This window comes from Rattus norvegicus, chromosome 7 (assembly GCF_021556685.1).
Source record: "Rattus norvegicus strain SHRSP/BbbUtx chromosome 7, alternate assembly SHRSP_T2T, whole genome shotgun sequence".
NCBI lineage: Eukaryota > Metazoa > Chordata > Mammalia > Rodentia > Muridae > Rattus > Rattus norvegicus.
In genome coordinates this window covers 19903989-19920951 of record NC_141540.1, presented here as the reverse complement: position 1 = coordinate 19920951, position 16963 = coordinate 19903989, and the positions used below count along the sequence as shown (strand labels likewise).

The 16963-nt window shown below is 49.6% G+C and overlaps 1 protein-coding gene and 1 pseudogene across 2 annotated transcripts; one reads left to right on the top strand and one right to left on the bottom strand.

Annotated features, from left to right (window-relative positions):
* Nucleotides 1-595: 595 nt before the first annotated feature.
* On the bottom strand, nucleotides 596-1083 carry Rplp1l1 (ribosomal protein lateral stalk subunit P1 like 1; annotated as a pseudogene). Its single transcript, XR_015625110.1, has one exon. The product of XR_015625110.1 is annotated as a ribosomal protein lateral stalk subunit P1 like 1 (transcript).
* A 929-nt stretch (nucleotides 1084-2012) lies between these two features.
* On the top strand, nucleotides 2013-15155 carry Rab11b (RAB11B, member RAS oncogene family). The gene is made up of 5 exons (NM_032617.2): nucleotides 2013-2102; nucleotides 12069-12264; nucleotides 13011-13204; nucleotides 13448-13528; nucleotides 14211-15155. The coding sequence occupies exons 1-5, from the start codon at nucleotides 2063-2065 to the stop codon at nucleotides 14354-14356; spliced, it is 657 nt and encodes a 218-aa protein (NP_116006.1). The 5' UTR covers nucleotides 2013-2062; the 3' UTR covers nucleotides 14357-15155.
* The last annotated feature ends 1808 nt before the right edge of the window (nucleotides 15156-16963 follow it).

Genomic DNA, 16963 nt, shown 5'->3' with positions numbered 1-16963 from the left:
AGCCCCTTATTTTTGTTGTTTAATAAGGGCTTCAAACTCACGTGGTACAGGATGACCTTGAACTCCTGACTCTCCTAATGGCATGCGCCACCACACCCAGTTTTTGTGCATACTGAGCTAGAACTCTATCATTTGAGCCCCATTTTCAGCCCCAAAGCAGCTTCTAAACACCTGTTATAGTGCCAGTAATAACTTCCTCCCCCACTTCAGTGCTAGGGATTGAAATCAAGCCTTTGCATTCTAATTAATTTAGCTTCAGTCTTGAGAGAATGCTCAGTGGTTAAGATCATTGCTGCTCTAACAGAGGAACCAGGTTTGATTCCCAGCGCCTACATGGTGGCACAACTGTTTATAACTCGAGTCTCAAGGATCCAACATCATCTCTGACTTCTATGGGCACTGCAAACATATAGTGCACAGCATGCAATAGCGACCCTTCCTCACTCTCTCATCCTCCTACTCTCTGCCCTTTCTCCCTCTCTCCCCGTCCTCCTTGCCCCCTCTCTCCATGTGTTCCTGGCCCCCCAACCCCTGCCCCTCTTTCTGCCTTTTTTCTGTCTCTACTCCCTTTTCTCCCCCCCCCACCCCCCAGGTTCAGCTCTTTATTGGACATGTTAACAAAAGCAGTTTAGTCAAAAAGACCAAAGCTCGTGTCATCCTCGGACTCCTCAGATTCTTCCTTCTTTGCTTCTACTTTCTTCTCCTCAGCTGGGGCAGCAACGGTGGATGGAGCAGGACCACCAGCAGGCGCAGCTCCAGCTGCTGGAGCTGGCCCACCAGCCCCTACATTGCAGATGAGGCTCCCAATGTTGACATTGGCCAGAGCCTTTGCAAACAAGCCAGGCCAGAAAAGTTCAACATTGACACCAGCTGCTTTAATCAGGGCATTGATCTTATCCTCTGTGACCATCACCTCATCGTGCAAGATAAGGTCGGAGTAGATGCAGGTGAGCTCGGAGACAGAAGCCATGTTGTGGACTGCCCGCACGGAGCTAGTCGCTGGATGAAGTGAGGGCCTCACCACAATGCAGCCTTAGCTTCCTCAGAAGGACCGAGCACCTTGGCGGCAGCTGAGGAAAGGGGCTACTCCCTTTTCAACTTGAAGCTAGCCAGGGTAACATAAGTCCTTGTCTCAAAAAACAAAACATAATATCAAGCCGGGTGGTGGTAGCAAGTGCCTCTAATCCCAGCACTTGGGAGGCTGAGATAGGCGGCTCTTTGTGAGTTCGAGGCCAGCCTGGTCTACAGAGCAAGTTCCGGACAGCCAGGGCTACATGGTGTGACCCTGTTACGAAAAAACAAGAAAGAAAAAAAGGGAAAAGAAAGCCAGACAGGTATGGTCTGAGCCATATCACCAATTCCAGTCTAGCTAGGGTTTCATAGTGAAAATCTGTCTTAGAAAATAAAAAAATATGAGTAATGGTGAAAGCAGAAAACAATAGAACTTTTTGAGAAGAACAAATGAAAAAAGCCTAGGAACCCCATTTGTTTTGGAGGTACTGGCATAAGCTTTAGGTTTAAACAAAGAACTGGGGAAGTGCAACTCAGAGAAGGCACCCCAATCCACGTACATACACCCGGAAATGGTCATTTATGGGGCTAGACTAAAAGGCCAGAGGAAACCCACTGTTCTATGATGTCACCAGGACGTTAGAGTCCGTAACTTCACCTAGAGGTAGCTCGATACAGGTCCACTGGAAGGCCGAGTCTCAGTCCAGTCTCTCATTGGTTACATACTCTGTCAATCCGCTTCATTGTTCAAGTCTTCCGCCCCTCCTTTCTCCATCTGCTTTTGATAGGCTGCTGAATCTGTCACTTCGAAAAGGTCCGCATTCCTTCCGCCTTTCTCCAGGAGACCGAGGACTAGAAGGGTGGATCCCAGGACGATCCCACCCCCTGAGCTCGCCTCCTAAGTTTGATTGGCTTGTTCAGGTGCCTGTCACTACCGCTTTCACCGTTGACTGGCCACCAGACCGCCGCTCTGCGCGGCGCCGGTACCGCCCCCGTCGGGTGTTTGTGGTGGGGCTGCGGAGTCGCCGATCCCGCCGGAAGCGCCAGGACAATGGGGACCCGGGACGACGAGTACGATTACCTATTCAAAGGTGCGCCCGGTGGGGTACAAATAGGCAAGGTCGCAGTAGCGACTGGAGGGCCGAAGCCGTGATACAGGACCAGAGGGTTCAAGGTGGAGCCCGGGGCTTCAGCGGGGCCTATCCGGGGTAGGGAGTCTGAGGAAGCCGTGGCAAGTGGAGCTTGCTAGGTTTTGGGCCTTAGTGCGCAGCGGTGAGATGAGGGAGACTCGGAGAGGCCTATGGACCCCGGATGCGCCGGGGCGGGGCCGGGGCCTTGAGGGGGTGGGGCCCGAAGTGGTCGAAGAGGCCGTTGGGGCGGGGCGTCCTGAGGGGCGGGGCTTTCTTGGGTTTGGCGGGCGGACTACGTTGAAAGCGGGATTATAGGTGGTGGTAGGGCGATGGAGAAGGTTGTGGGCGTGCCCACTAAGCCTGATTGGTTTGAGCCTTCTAGGGCTGACTTGTTACAGGCGGGGCCTACCTTGGAGTGGAGGCTGGGTCATGAGGTGCAGTATCCCTAAATTGTGGTGCTTTGGAATTGGGTATATTGAGGCCTGTCTGTTCATCACTAGTTCAAACTCTTGGTAATTGACGGAAATGTGATTCAGTTAGTAGCATGCTTATCAGAAGCATGCTCAAAGCCCTGGGTTTTATCCCCAACACTGCATAAACATTGGTGATGGTGCAGACCTGTAGTCTCAACACTTGGGAGGCAGAGGTAGGAAGAGCAAAAGTGCAGAGGCCAGGCTGGATTACTGGAACCCTTTTTCAAAGAAAAAAAGAACATGGATGAGATCAAATGCAGTACTTGCACTATTCTGAGACTTTACAACAATGGTCCCTTTTAATCCTCTTTGAGTTTATACAGTCCACTTTGTCCAGGAAACAGGCCTATAGTGGTGCACACCTGGAATCCCAGTACTCAGAGTTGGGGGTAGGAGGATCTCTTTCCAGTTCAAAGCCAACCTGGGCTGGTGAGGGAGCTTAGGTATTGGTGTACACTGCCAAGCCTGATGACCTGAGTTCAATCTTGGAGCCTCCATGGTGGACAAAAGTCAGCAAATTGTCTTCTGCCCTTCATATGAGCCCACATAGATAGATACACAGAAAAAAATAGTGTAATTTAGCAGAATGTGGTGGCACACACCTTTAATCCCAACACTCAGGAAGCAAGAGAGAGACAGAGATCTGTGAGTTCAAGGCAAACCTGGTACACATAAAGGGGCGAGACAGGAGTGGCAAGTCAACAGAATTTGGATGTTTTTGTTTTTGTTTTTTTAATTTTTTAAAAGCTAACTTATGTTACACAGCCATAGTCTGTCCTCAGAACAAAAGGGAAAAACTGAAGTTCAGAGAATCAGGTTCCTAAGGGTGGAGCAGGATTGAGCCCAGGACAGGTTTTGCCACTTAGAGTATAAGTTTAGGGACAAGGATTGCAGCTTAGATATGGAAAAGACAGGTATTATACCTCCCTTCAACACATACATATCTAACTCAGGAAGAGCTTCCCTACTTTGTAAGCTTCTGTCCGTGTCATTGGGGTTCCCCATTCTTCTGGTGAGCATATTTTAAGGATCTGGCATTGTGACACCTTCTATGCCAAGCTGGGCTTTTGGGTCCTAGACTCCCTGATTGACAGTGATGGATTTTGAGAGATAACTTCTGGATCCTCCAGGGACATACCTTTGCCCTCAGGGTTGTGGAGGTAGTTGGGATATCCTTGTGGCAAAAGGCTCATAAGACAGAGACAGAGACAGACTTCTGCAAAGATACGGGTACCACACAGCACTATGGGCTAGGCGTGGGCTATATCCAGGTGTGAGACTAATTACAGGTGTTAGAGTCCAGGTATCACTTCAGAGGCAGAGTATGATTTGGAAGGCTCTCTGGTGACAGAAAAGATTCAAGTCCTGCTGTGTCCGGGGCCTGTCCCCACTCAGACCACCCGGAGGAAGCTTCCAGGCAGGGCAGGGGGATCTTTTCCCTTCAAGTCATCACATCCAGGCATCTGTGGTCATTCCCTGCTTGTTTTCAGCCTTTTCACTGTTATAAATAGCCTGGCATTGAATGTGTGCCCGAGTCCTCTCTTTGCCCTGTGGGCTGTTTCCTTGATGTGCATTCCCAGAAGTGCAGTTACTAGGTCAGGGGCAATGGAACTCCATTGCCATTCCTGGTACTTGTCTCCAGAGCTCACTTCCTGGAAGCACCAATCAGCTCCTGCAGCAGCTGGCAACGGGGTTGGGGGGTTGGTATTGGTAGAAGGAGAGTAGCCACCTGCCCCCACTACCCTCTCCTACTGTCCTCCTTTCCTGGTCTGGCAGGTACCTTCTTCAGTAAGTCATAGTAGCTGCCTAACCCCCAAGGTGAACATTCTGCCAGTGCTCACCCTAGGTCTCCTCTCCATTCCTGGCATCTCACCTGAGCGTTAACATTTGTCCTTTTCATTCAGACTTTAAACCATTAAATTAGATAAAGGAGTGCTATGAAATAAAAAGGGAAGCCAGGCAGATTGTTATCACCAATCACATCATTTTGCCTGCATGTGGCGAATAATGTGAGTACACTGCACCTGCCAATCCCTTTTGAGACTCACAGCCTTTAGATGCTCCAGGTCAGCCATTATAACAATGGTGGTAACCTGGTCAGCCTTGGAGAGGCGTCTTAATTCAGTGGTAAGAAGATAAATTCAAGGCCAGCCTAAGCTACATAGCAAAACCTTGTCTCAAGAAAAAAAAATCTACGTTTGCACTACAAGTATTGACAGGCTGCTTTTGTCACTATGTGGCTCTCTTTGTCACCTGTAGGAACTCAGGAAGTGTAGTAGTCTGGAGCCCTACCTCACCCCCAAACCCCTGTGCTGGATCCACCACCTTTGCCTGTCCCTACTTCCTTATCCTAGGCTTTGGTCACATTTCTTTGACATGTAGGGCCACAAGCCTGTGCTTGCGACAGTGGCTGCTCATACACAAACACAGTTTTTGGCAGCCACATCACACTTTGGCTCCTTTGACCTTAAGGCTAAGGCCAAGAGGTCTCAAGAGTGGGTAGCCATATGCCGTTTGTTTTCCTCCATAAATAGTCTCTTCTGCCCCAGGAGTGAGGTTGTTTATTTGTACCTAATTATAGATCCTCACGTTTCTTCTCTCAACATTTTCTCCTGTCAGGCACTGGCCATTTTCCCAACCTGCTGGTGGATCCCTAGGGATAGCCGTAACTTCTCTGAGGAACACTTGAGTCAGGGTTACTGCACTGGAATCTCCTAAGCCCCATCCTTAGACTCTTTTTCCCAGCGTTCCCAGACATTAGTGCCCGCCCAGTCTTCAAGGACATAGGTCATGTGGGAAGCACAGGAACTCTGTTCTTTTGAGTTGTACCCACCCCTGCCCAAGAACAGAAATCACTAGACACCAGGGACAGGGCTAGCCCTAGAATTTATAACCCTCTGCCAAGTACACCAGACTAGGCAGTGTGTCTACCAGGCCTGCTGTGCTAGTGACTCTCACTAGCCTGAGAGATTAAGTCAATAATCCTCCCCTGTGCCAGGCCCAAGAATAGTTAGGGCCACTTCCTAGAGTACACCTTCCCGACATTGGGTCTCCAGGGGTTCCATCCTATCACAGGGCAGGCCAGAGCATCCAGGGCTCCTGAGAGGTGTCAGATCTTTGTGCCAACTGGCTTGACTGTTCAAGCAGCCAAATGGCATATCCAGAGGGACCTTTTCTATCCAGCAAAGTCGCCGACTTCTTTGGAAATGCTGGGGGTTTCCTGAAGGGCCCATATTTTCCCAAGACAATGTGATCACTTGTTTTCTTAACAATGCCATTTCATACCCATTCTACATGTAGAGACAGCCAGCCCAGTTGCCACTCTGGTGTATCAGGCATCCTGTGCTGGGGATGGCCTGAGCAGCCTAGCCTTCCTGCTGTTCACCTGGGCATGATCTACTGACTCTCAGCCAGCTCCATGCATTATTGTTCTAATGTGTAACCTTGGACTGGGGATTTGGACTCCGGGGTTGAGAATCCCTTACTGCAGAGGGATTGTTGACATTTGTGTCTGTCCCTGGGGTGGCCTTGAGAATTTACTAAGAGTAGGCCCATGAGGCATTTGGGCATAAGCTTGGCCCAAGGTACAGTCCTGGTCTTCATGCAGATGTTGTGGCTAAGAGTCCCCGAGGCTGTACAACAGAGGCAAGACGGAGAAGACAGCAAAAGTGTGAGAGACCTCTTGAGCAGGGCACAGTTTTCATGTTACTCCTGTGGGCATGAGAGTGAGGAACAAAGTTCTCCTGGCTGTGGCAGCTCCTGAGGGAAGGAAGTAAGGGGCAGATGTGGCAGAAGATTCCTGCAGTCCAGCTTGTTTCTGTATGGCTCAGAAGTCTGTACCCCACCCAGTGTGGTTGAAAGTCCTTGGTTCTGGGTTATAGGCTCTTGTCTACTAGCTCCACATCTATCCTTCTCTGAACTTCACTTCTTTTTTAATTATTTTAATTAACATCCCAAATGTTGTCCTCCTCCCAGAACTGGACATTCTTATACTGGGTACTCACAGAGTCTTGGAAGGATGCTAAGCCTGTCATTGTATGCCTTGTGAACCAGACCATGTGATAGTCTGCATGCAGAACAGAAGTCTGAACTGAGGAGTGTCATAGACTATTGGATCTTGAAGATGAGTCAGAATTTGTTAGCTATCGCTGATGAATGCCCAGGTGGTAGGAACCTCGGAAATAGGCAGGCTGGGGTGCACTGGGCTTCGCTGCCTCCAGGAGTAGAACCAGGACTCCTGAGGGGAAGACCTGAAGTTGAGATGGAAGAGAAAGGCCGTGTCCCAGAGCCCTGAGGTCAGATTCTGCCTGACAGTTACCCAGGCAGGTTGCCCTGGACATGCATTGCTTGGTGAATGTGATTGGGGGTGGGGGGCAAATCTGCAGATAAACACAGGCTCTGACTCCTGCTTTGCCTCCATTTCCCTGTCACAGCATGCCTTGGGTTCCTCATTCCTCAGCTGACCCGCAGTCTCCTTTTCTGTACCGTGGGCTGTGTGAGGTGGTGTATGTCATCTTAGCAGCCTCTTTTTGTTCCCCCTCTTAGTAGTCAGTTTATAGATTTGGGGTAGGTTGTTTGTTTTGTAGTTTTGTTTTTGTGGGTTTTTTGTTTTTGTTTTGAGATAGGGTCAGATAGGGTGTATCCCTGGCTGTCCTTTGCTTGCCTTCCAAGTGCTAGGATTAAAAACATGTGCCACCACACCAGGTTTGCTTTGTTTTTGACTCTCATGAAGCTTAAGTCTGTTTTAAACTCACTATGTGACCAAGAATGGTAATGAGCTTCTGATCGTCTGCCTCCTACATCTCCAGAGTAATTTCAGGGTATACCATCAGACTTGGCCTTATGCCCACCACGCCCACTTTAATGCAGTGCTAGGGATTGAACCCAGGGCTTTATGCATATTTAGACAAGCACTGTACCAACTGAGCAATATCCCCAGTACTGTTTGTCTCTTGAGACAGGGACTCAAAATGTAGTTCAAGCTGACATTGAGTTTACTATGTAGTCCAGGCTGTCTTTAGACTCATAATTCTCTTGATGCAGTCTCCTGAGTCCTGGAATTATAGGCATGTATTACTATGCCTGCCTCAGTCTTACTATTCTTGACTCTAAAGCAACCATCTCTGAAGATGGAATGGGCTGGGCATCCTCACCTGTGCCCTGAGAGGGGTGACCTGGGCATCTTCCCAGTATGTTACAGATGTGTCTGGATCCAGACAAGGTAGACAGGGGAGACCATTCCAGCTGCTTTGGGGTGTGCTTATTTATTCCACAGACAGTTGTTGGCACTTACTGTGTGCCAGGCCTTGTGCCAGGCCTGAGAATACAACAGGGAACAGGACTATCCGAGATTCCTGCTTATGGGGCTGATAGCCACAAAAAAGAAAAGAGTGAAACTAGACACATGTGAGGGTTGCAAGAGCTGGGGGTTAGGAGGAGGGACCTAGGACAGAGAATGAGAGAATGGGGAGGGTTGGGAAAGTAGAGTTATAATAGGATTGTAACCAAGTGGCATCTAAAGAGTTTACAAAGACATGAGGCAAGGGCCAGACAAAGAATGATCAGGCAAGAATACTCTGTATTCTTGGTGTGTTGGGGGCAGAGCAAGGAGCCCATATAGCTGGCTAGAGCATGTGGGAGAGAGAACAAGGAAGGGAAAGGGGCTTCAGGACACATATTGCTGTGCCTTGTAGGTCCCAGGGAGACCTGGGCTTTGATTCTTAGGGATTTAGGACCCATGTAAGTTCTTAGGCTCCTAAGTCCCTGACTGGGGCAAACAATGTGGCTCTAGTGCTCACATGTTTTCTTGTGGCTATGAGGAGTATACAGACTTTTGGCTGGGAACTCAAGAGAAGGCTGACACTGTGATAACAGTGTAAGATGATAACCTGGCCTTTGGAGGTGGTAAGGAACAGGAAGACAGACAGACAGACACACAGACACAGACACACAGACACAGACACAGACACACACACACACACACACACACACACACACATTTTGCATTTTGTCCAGCAATTGAAGGTCTAGGGGTGTAGCTCAGTTAGTAGAACGCTTGCCTAGAATGCATGAGACCCTGGATTCTCAACCCTAGCATCATATACACCAGGTAGGCATGCTACCAAATACCTCTAGTCCCTACACTCAAGAGGAAGAGGCAAAATGATCAATATTTCTCAGGTACGTAGTGCATTGGGAGGCCCCTTGAGCTACATAAGACCCTATCTCAAAAGAAAGTACACATATAGGTATAATTCTGTATGTCTTCACCATCTGAAGCCACCTGATGGAACCCGCATGGAAACAGAACATTGTATTACTGGTTCCCAGAAGTATCCTAGTGTCCCTTCAGTTAGGAAGAGGGTACAGGATTGATAGAGTATGAGAGGAAGAAAGAACTGAAGTTGACTATTGGTGGTTGGAATGAGTACCTTCCAAGGTGAGTGAGTCATTGACTAAGCTAGGGAATGTGAAAGTGGTACCTAGTGAGTTGATTTGGGTGAGCAGGAGACTCTATTCTGTTGTGCTGATTTGAAATGCTGAGGCTCTGTCAGGATATAAAGGCAGAGGATGCACCAATCTGGGCTTGCAGAATGGAGGTTAATGTAAGAGTCACCAATAGTATTTGCAACCAGAAGCCTGGATAGGGTCATATGGGGACCCAGTCATGTGGCTCCCTTCTATTTTCAAGTAGAAGGATAACTTGCAGCAGCTCTAAGGTGGGCAGACAGGGCGGCATCATTAAAGCACAGGAAGAAACAGTGTAGGAGGAGGGCCCTCTGAGCTGCTGCCTGGGAACAAGGCACTGACACTTGACCTCTTTCTTGTTATAGCCACTGGTATGTCTTTAGGTTGGTGTGTTCCTTGGGGGGCCTTGAGTTCCCTGAGGGCTCTTCCTACTTCATGCTCCTTAGCCTGCTCTGCAGGGCCAGTGAGCTCTGCCTCAAATCTGCACCATGGGGTCCTGATCCCAAGATGGATGTCCCTTCCACTCCCCATACCCTGGATAACAGTGCTCAGTCTGGGGCCTAAGAGGCCTTGGGGAACTGGAGGCAGAGACAGAAGTATAGAGAGCATTTTCTAGGGATTACATGTGCAGAAAGGAGAAAATTAGGGCAGTGCCCAGAGTGGGAAAGCATCAAGAGAGTGTATTCTTAGCCTGGCCTTTTGGTATACTCTTATAATCCCAAGACAGGAGGCTGAGGCAGGAAGGTGAAAAGTTTGGGGTCAGCAGGGCTACATTTGTAAGACCCTGTCTCATTGTCCTCTTACTCTCCTCTTTCTCCTTGCCCCCACAAAAATGTATTCTTTTCAAGAAAGAGAAATCAGACATGTAAGCTGAGCAGCTCACTGTGGCTGTAGGAGGGGAAGGAGGGCTCTACCTGTTGGGCCTTGGGCCCTCCAGGCCTTAAAACTCCCAGGTGGATCCTGGGTTCCTCCTGAGAGCTCTCCCACTGCTTGTCTCTCACATACTCAGTAGGGTCAGTGAGCTCAGGTTCAGTCTGTGGCCCTGCTGTGCCTATCTTTCCAGGCTGGGAGCCAGATCCTGGATGAATACCCTTTCCTATTCCTCAGGCCTTGGATGACCAAGCCTGCAGCTCCCTTCCTTGACTCTCTACTGGTAAACTCTTTCCTTAGCTACAGAGTTCCAGATCTCTGCCTTCAGGGACCACAATATTTCTGCCTGAGGTATCTGATTAGATGCCTACTGCCTTTCACATCTGCATTATGTGTTCTGGACTAAGAATGACCCTCCCAGGCCCCAGAGCCTGGTTGCTTCAGCCGCTGGAGGCTATGTCTTCCAAGCCAGGTTAGGGCTCACTTTATAGCCTGATACAGTCAGTTCTGCATAGTCTGTCTACTGGTGTCACCACCTGTATCCTGGGGAGCTTTAACCCATAACACTTTATCTTTCCTAGCCAAGTTGTCTTTTAGTCATTCTGGAATAGATTGCCATTTCGTTACTGTTGTTGTTTGAGGCTCAGGCTTGCCTCAAGGAGTTTGTTAGGTAGCCAAGAGTGACCTTTTTTTTTTTCTTTCATTTTTTTAATTTGGGAGGTTGGGGGGTAGCTTTTTGAAACAGGGTCTCACTCTAGCCTTGAATAGCCTGGAGCTTGATATATAGACCAGACTGGCCTTCCAAGTGCTGGGATTAAAGATTTTAGACTTGGGGTTGGGGATTTAGCTCAGTGGTAGAGCGCTTCCCTAGGAAGCGCAAGGCCCTGGGTTCGGTCCCCAGCTCCGAAAAAAAGAACCAAAAGAAAAAAAAAAAAAAAGATTTTAGACTTCTGATCTGCCTGCCTCCACTTCCTGAGTGCTGGGATTACAGTTCTGTTATTACAGGCATGCACCACCATGCTCAGTTTATGCAGTGCTGGAGATTGAACCCAGGGCTTGACCCATGGTAGACAGACAGTCTACCATCTGAGCTGCAACCCTAGGTTACATCTTCATGAATGGCTCCAGCTGCAAGGAGGCATGCACAAGGCTAGATAGAGACCTTTTCTGCCTATCACTGCTACACGGCTAGCTTTTATGCTGAAGGAAGCCATACACATACATTTGTGTATAAACCTTATAAGGAGATGACAGTGATGGAACCCTCTAAGAGCACTGAGTAAGGGATTGGGGATTTGGCTCAGTGGCAGAGCGCTTGCCTAGGAAGCGCAAGGCCCTGGGTTCGGTCCCCAGCTCCGGAAAAAGAAAAAAGAACCAAAAAAAAAGAAAGACAAAAAAAAAAGAGCACTGAGTAGAGTAATCCTGACCTCAGGCAGGAGTGGTGGCCAGCTGTGTCTAGGCTGTAGCCAGGACACATCTTCCTGTTGCTCATTTAACTGTTGATACTACAGGTGAATGAAGGTCGGTTTGTCTAAAGCAGCTGGAGAAGAAGAAACGTGGACAGGGGAGGAATATTGCTTCCTGTTATTAAAACACCTGACAGACTCTAATAGATATTAACTATACTGATGTTGGCACATCCTGGGCCCCGAACAAAGCCACAGTAATAATGACAAATGCTCACCTGTGTCCCTTCCTGTGTATTCATTTCCAGCCTTCAAGTAGGCCTACTGCCTTCCTGTTCACACACGTAGAATAGGTGACCCAGAAAGGTTAAGTGACTTGCTCAAGGTCACTCAGCTCCAGAACTTTCTGTGACCATTCTTGACTTACTCGGCTACCAGGCTATGGGCTTGGTGAGTCTCAAGCCATCCTGCCTGCAGCGTGGCCTGGGATGTCACCATATTCTAGCTGGGACAGTCTTCCTCTGAAGACAAAAAGACAAGCAAAGGTATCTGTGTTGACTGTTTCTGAAGCTTCCATTTGCCTGTGTGTTCCCAGCATGTCTGTGGGTGGCAGAAATCAGGTAGCCACCGTGCAGGTTTGGTGGGTGGATATGGGAAACATTGGGTGCTGCCGGGTCCTCACCTCTCCTTCCTCTTTCCCTGCCCCCAAGTGGTGCTTATTGGGGACTCAGGTGTAGGTAAGAGCAACCTGCTGTCACGCTTCACCAGAAACGAGTTCAACCTAGAGAGCAAGAGCACCATTGGAGTGGAGTTTGCCACTCGCAGCATTCAGGTGGACGGCAAGACCATCAAGGCTCAGATCTGGGATACTGCTGGCCAGGAGCGCTACCGTGCCATTACCTCTGCGTGAGTTTAGCTTGGGTCAAGATCTGGAGCCAGCAGGGGTGTGTGGGCATGTGACATGGAGGCTTGGAAGGGTATGTAGGGGCTGAACTGGAGCCTGGAAAGCTGAGATCCAGAAGTAGGAGGGTACCTAAGAGCTATAGGACCCAGAGGCAGACCAATACCTAGCCTATTGTATATCCTAGCCATGAGGTTATTACTGGGTAGACAGGAAAGGTCTAACTTAGGCCTTCCACTTTCACCCAACCTCACCCAGGCAGCCTACCTGCTTTCCTGTTCCTGGCATCTTCTCCCAGTCTTAGCATACATTTTGCCTCCCAATTGCTAAGACCTACCCATCTGCCTCTTTCTGCACCCCAGAGCCCCCTGGCTGTCCCCTCACCTCAGTTGCTGTGCTTTGCATTTTCTTTGCCTTGGCCTCATCATGGGTCCTTCATGCCCAGAGGATGAAAATGGTCCCATCTGTGGTACAGGCCTGTTTGCACAGTGGGCATTGTCACTTTTGCCTGGTAGTAGCCTTTTCTCTAAACAGCTGCTGTATCTTCTCTTTCTGTTGATGGCCTTTGGGTGTCTTCTATTCCTGAGCCCCAAGTTCCCTCCTCAGTCTCTCCCACTCCTGAAGGGTCTCCTTCAAAGATAGAATGGCTGCCCTTTGTCTGGGCCCTGTTCTTGGGCCATCCTCTGGGGTTCCCCTGAGGCTGCCACCACTCTGCAGTCTAATAAGGTTCATGTCTGTACCTACTCTGCAGGTACTACCGTGGTGCAGTGGGTGCACTGCTGGTATATGACATTGCCAAGCACTTGACATATGAGAATGTGGAGCGCTGGCTGAAGGAGCTGCGGGATCATGCAGATAGCAACATTGTTATCATGCTGGTGGGCAACAAGAGCGACCTGCGCCATCTTCGGGCTGTGCCCACTGACGAGGCCCGTGCCTTTGCAGGTGAGCTTGTGGCAGACATGCCAATAAGTGGTAGGACTGTGCTCTGAGTCCTTCTGGTGTCGAGGCTCATAGTCATGGTACTTGTGTTCAGCCTCGTGTCCCTGAGCTAGTCCCACCCATCAGCAGATTCTGAGTTGGCAGGTGGGCAGGTATTGTCCTGGAGAGGGTTATGGAGAGAGGAGTATCGTGAGAGGGGTGTGGGAGCCAGATCCTCTCATGAAGAGAGAATTTTCTCTTTTCCAGAAAAGAACAACTTGTCCTTCATTGAGACCTCAGCCTTGGATTCCACCAATGTAGAGGAAGCATTCAAGAACATCCTCACAGGTGGGCCAGGGTCTGGGTGGGTATAAGGTTATGCCTATTTTAGGAGCACTGTAGGCCCAGTGTAGCCCTTCCTTGCCCCCACAGAGTCATGACACATCTAGCCTTTGCTGGCATGGGCTCAGAGTTCCTCACCTAAGTCCCTGTGATATAGGCCCTTCTGGGGCTGTAGGGGAAGGAAGGAACAAGCAGTATGGGCTAGGTAGGACCAGCTCTGTGCCCTGTTCCTGCCCCTGCCCACTTGGCTGTGCCCGGAGTCCAGCTCTGAATTCTGTTTTACCGTGATGTGGTTGGGTTCCTTCCAGCATGGTGGGGAATTGTCTTTGTTTCCTACCGCTGTGATAAAATACTCTTTAAAAAAGGGCAAATTCAGCATTTATTTTGGCTGACAGCTCAGGGAGCTCAAGGTACTTACGTAGCTGGTCTCGTCATCACAATCAGGAGACTGGGGACACATGAAAACTACCGCTTAGTTCCCTTTCTCCATTGTGCAAGGAATGGCTCTGCCCATGTCAGTTAATGTCATCAAGATCCTCTCCTATGGGCGTGCACAGAGGCCCTACTCCCAGGAGATTCTAGGTTCTGTCAAGTTGAAGGTTAGGAATCATCTGTCCTGTATCCTGCAGAAAGGTAAATTGCCTTCACCGGTGTACACAGCTTGCTCACTACATCCTCCCTGTTGCAGAAATCTACCGTATTGTGTCACAGAAGCAAATTGCTGACCGTGCAGCTCATGATGAGTCCCCTGGCAACAATGTGGTGGACATCAGTGTGCCACCCACCACCGATGGACAGAAACCCAATAAGCTGCAGTGCTGCCAGAACCTGTGACTGCCCTGCACCTCCACCCAGCGTGCGTGCACGTCCTCGGTCCTTGGCCAGCCCCTCACCAGTGTCCTCCCGGCCCCTCCCTTGTCCCTCTAGGACAGGCTGCTCCCACCCTCCAAGTGAGCTCCGCCTGCCAGCCCGATGGCCCAGGAAGAGCAGGAGTCCAGTGGCCTCTCCTGTCCTGCCTGCTTGAGAGAAGCTAGAAGCCCCTTGCTTATGTACCTGCTCTTGGATATTGTGGGCATCTTGACAGGGTAGGGAGGTTGGTAGGATGGACAGGACCAGCCAGAGGTGAGGAAGATGAGTGGAAGGAGCCGGCTTCTCCTGTTTTCCATGTCAGACTCCAGGGAGCAATCACCTCCTTCCCTCTCTGGCCAGGTGACCCAGCTGGCCCTGCATCCCCACCCCAAACCCTCTCTGAGCTGATACCCGAAGAGCCAGGCATCAGGGGCTGAGCAGGTGGACATTCTGGGCTCTGCCTCCTGCCTACACCACCATAGCCAGCGCCAGCGCCAGCGCCAGCACGGCCTCCAGCATTCCCAGGCCTGCGCACTCCTGCTCCTGCCTGTAGATTTATGCTGGGAGAAGACACCCTTGCCCCCCTCCTTCCTCCTCTGCACGCAGCGCTCTCCTCTGCCCGTCCCCACTTCTCTTGTCTCGTCTCCTTGTCTGGTCAGGAACCTGTCTGCAAGTGAAGCAATATCTCCGTGTTTTGTATATACAACTGCTCTTGTAGCCTTTGGTTTTTTGTTATTGTAGAGAAACACAGATTCTTTATACACTTTGTAAAATTTACGCCAAACCCCAGCTCTCGAACTCTTATTCTCCCTGTAGCCCTTGCACTGTTGCCCGTTACTAAAATGTATAAGCCACTTCTGTACAGAAACTCACCGCTCAGCCTCTGTCTTCTTTCTCTCCACCAAATGATGTACCTGAACCAGGGCCTTGTACTTGTCCCCAGTAGTAGGTTAGTCTAGAGCCTGCTCATCTTGCACAATAGGCTGTAAGATGAGGATCCTGGGCCCCGAGCGGGGGAAGGGTGAGCCCTCTGCAAGTGGCTCCTGTAGATGGAAGAAGGAAGTGCTGGTGACCTGAAATGGCAGCCTTCACTTGGAACAGTTTAGGAAGAAGTTATACCTACCTTCCCCAAATAGCTTGTATCTTGGATTGCCCGAGGGCGCCCCCTGGTGTGAATGGGAAGAATGAGCACCCATGGCTTGCCACCTGCTGCGAACAATGGCCTCTTCATCTGGGGTCCTGGCAAGGAAGGCTTGCTTGGTAACAGTGAGTGTTGTCAGCCCTACCACAGCTGTCTTTACTCAAGACTGACACTTGATGGGGACAGTGGAGAGCGCCAGTGACTGCAAGGTGAGTGGCTCTTGTTTTTCACTGGCGCTCCCAGAACCCATCTCCCTTGTCTCTGTGCCCAAAGCTGACAACAACAAGATATGTTCTTCTCCACCCCTGAAGGAAATCTTACAATCCAAGTACAGCCAGCTGTTCTTAGAAGCCGTAGTCTCTGGATGAAGAGAACCTGGGGGTGCCCTGCCTCTTGATTCTGGAATGAATGTGTGTGTGTGTGTGTGTGTGTGTGTGTGTGTGTGTGTGTGTGTGTGTGTGTGTGTGTGTATGTGTGTGTGGAGAGGGGTCAATCCCAGATAAATATCTCTGATCCAAGCTGGGCACAATGACTCACACTTGTTATCTCATACTTTGGGAGTGGTGACAGGAGATCAGGAAGTTCTAGTTCAACCCTGTCTAAGAAAATAAATTTAGAAAAAAAAAAAAAAAAGGAAAAACTAAAGGCCCCAAAGAAGTTGGGGATGAATCTTCAGGACACATCACAGACCAGAAGTCAGCCTAGGCCAAAGCTGCTGATGGGAGATGTCTAGCATACATAAGCAGGAGGTGGCACAGATCTAAGACTCCACTTGCAAGAACTGCCAGTGGTGTTGACATACTGGGAGAATCAACTCCAAGTTATCCTCTGATCTCCACATGACACTAAATGTTTTTACAAAAAAAAAAAAATGTGTATATCACTGGGCTGGGCCGATGGCTCTGGGTAAAGTGCTGCGTGAATATAGAGCCCAGAACTCACTAATGCAGACACCTCTGATTTCAACGATCCTTCAGGGAAGTGAGACAGAGACAGGATATTCAGGAGCTCATGGGCGAGCTTTGGCAGGGGTAAAACGAGAAAGACCCTGCCTCAAACCATGTGGAAGATGAGGACTCCCTACAAGGTTGTCCCTCTAACCTTGACCCTCAGGAAAGACTGTATGTGCACACACAGCCACATACACTGCACACCCAAATGTATCCACATGGAATGTACACACAGATGCTCTCAGACTATACACATGTACACGTAAGTGTAGACATACACTCACAGGCACTGTACATGCAACACATCATATGCTTTGATTGTAAGAAGTGGTTAAAAAAAGGTCTGACTGGAAGCTTCCTGCCTAGCTTTCATAGTGCCAGGAGCTATGTAGGCTGCTAGAAGAGAGCTGTCATTGGTAGCTCTGCTTGTAGACCCTGCTTGCTACAGTACTGACATGTTAGGCAAGATGTGCCTGCTGGTGCAGTAGTGGTTTGACTTAT

What these genes read in the sequence shown, in the direction of transcription:
- Rab11b (NM_032617.2), top strand. Translation starts at nt 2,063, where the DNA reads ATGGGGACCCGGGACGACGAGTACGATTACCTATTCAAAG. An exon ending in TACCGTGCCATTACCTCTGC is followed by an intron (nt 12,265 to 13,010) that starts GTGAGTTTAGCT and finishes CCTACTCTGCAG; the next exon opens with GTACTACCGTGGTGCAGTGG. An exon ending in CGAGGCCCGTGCCTTTGCAG is followed by an intron (nt 13,205 to 13,447) that starts GTGAGCTTGTGG and finishes TCTCTTTTCCAG; the next exon opens with AAAAGAACAACTTGTCCTTC.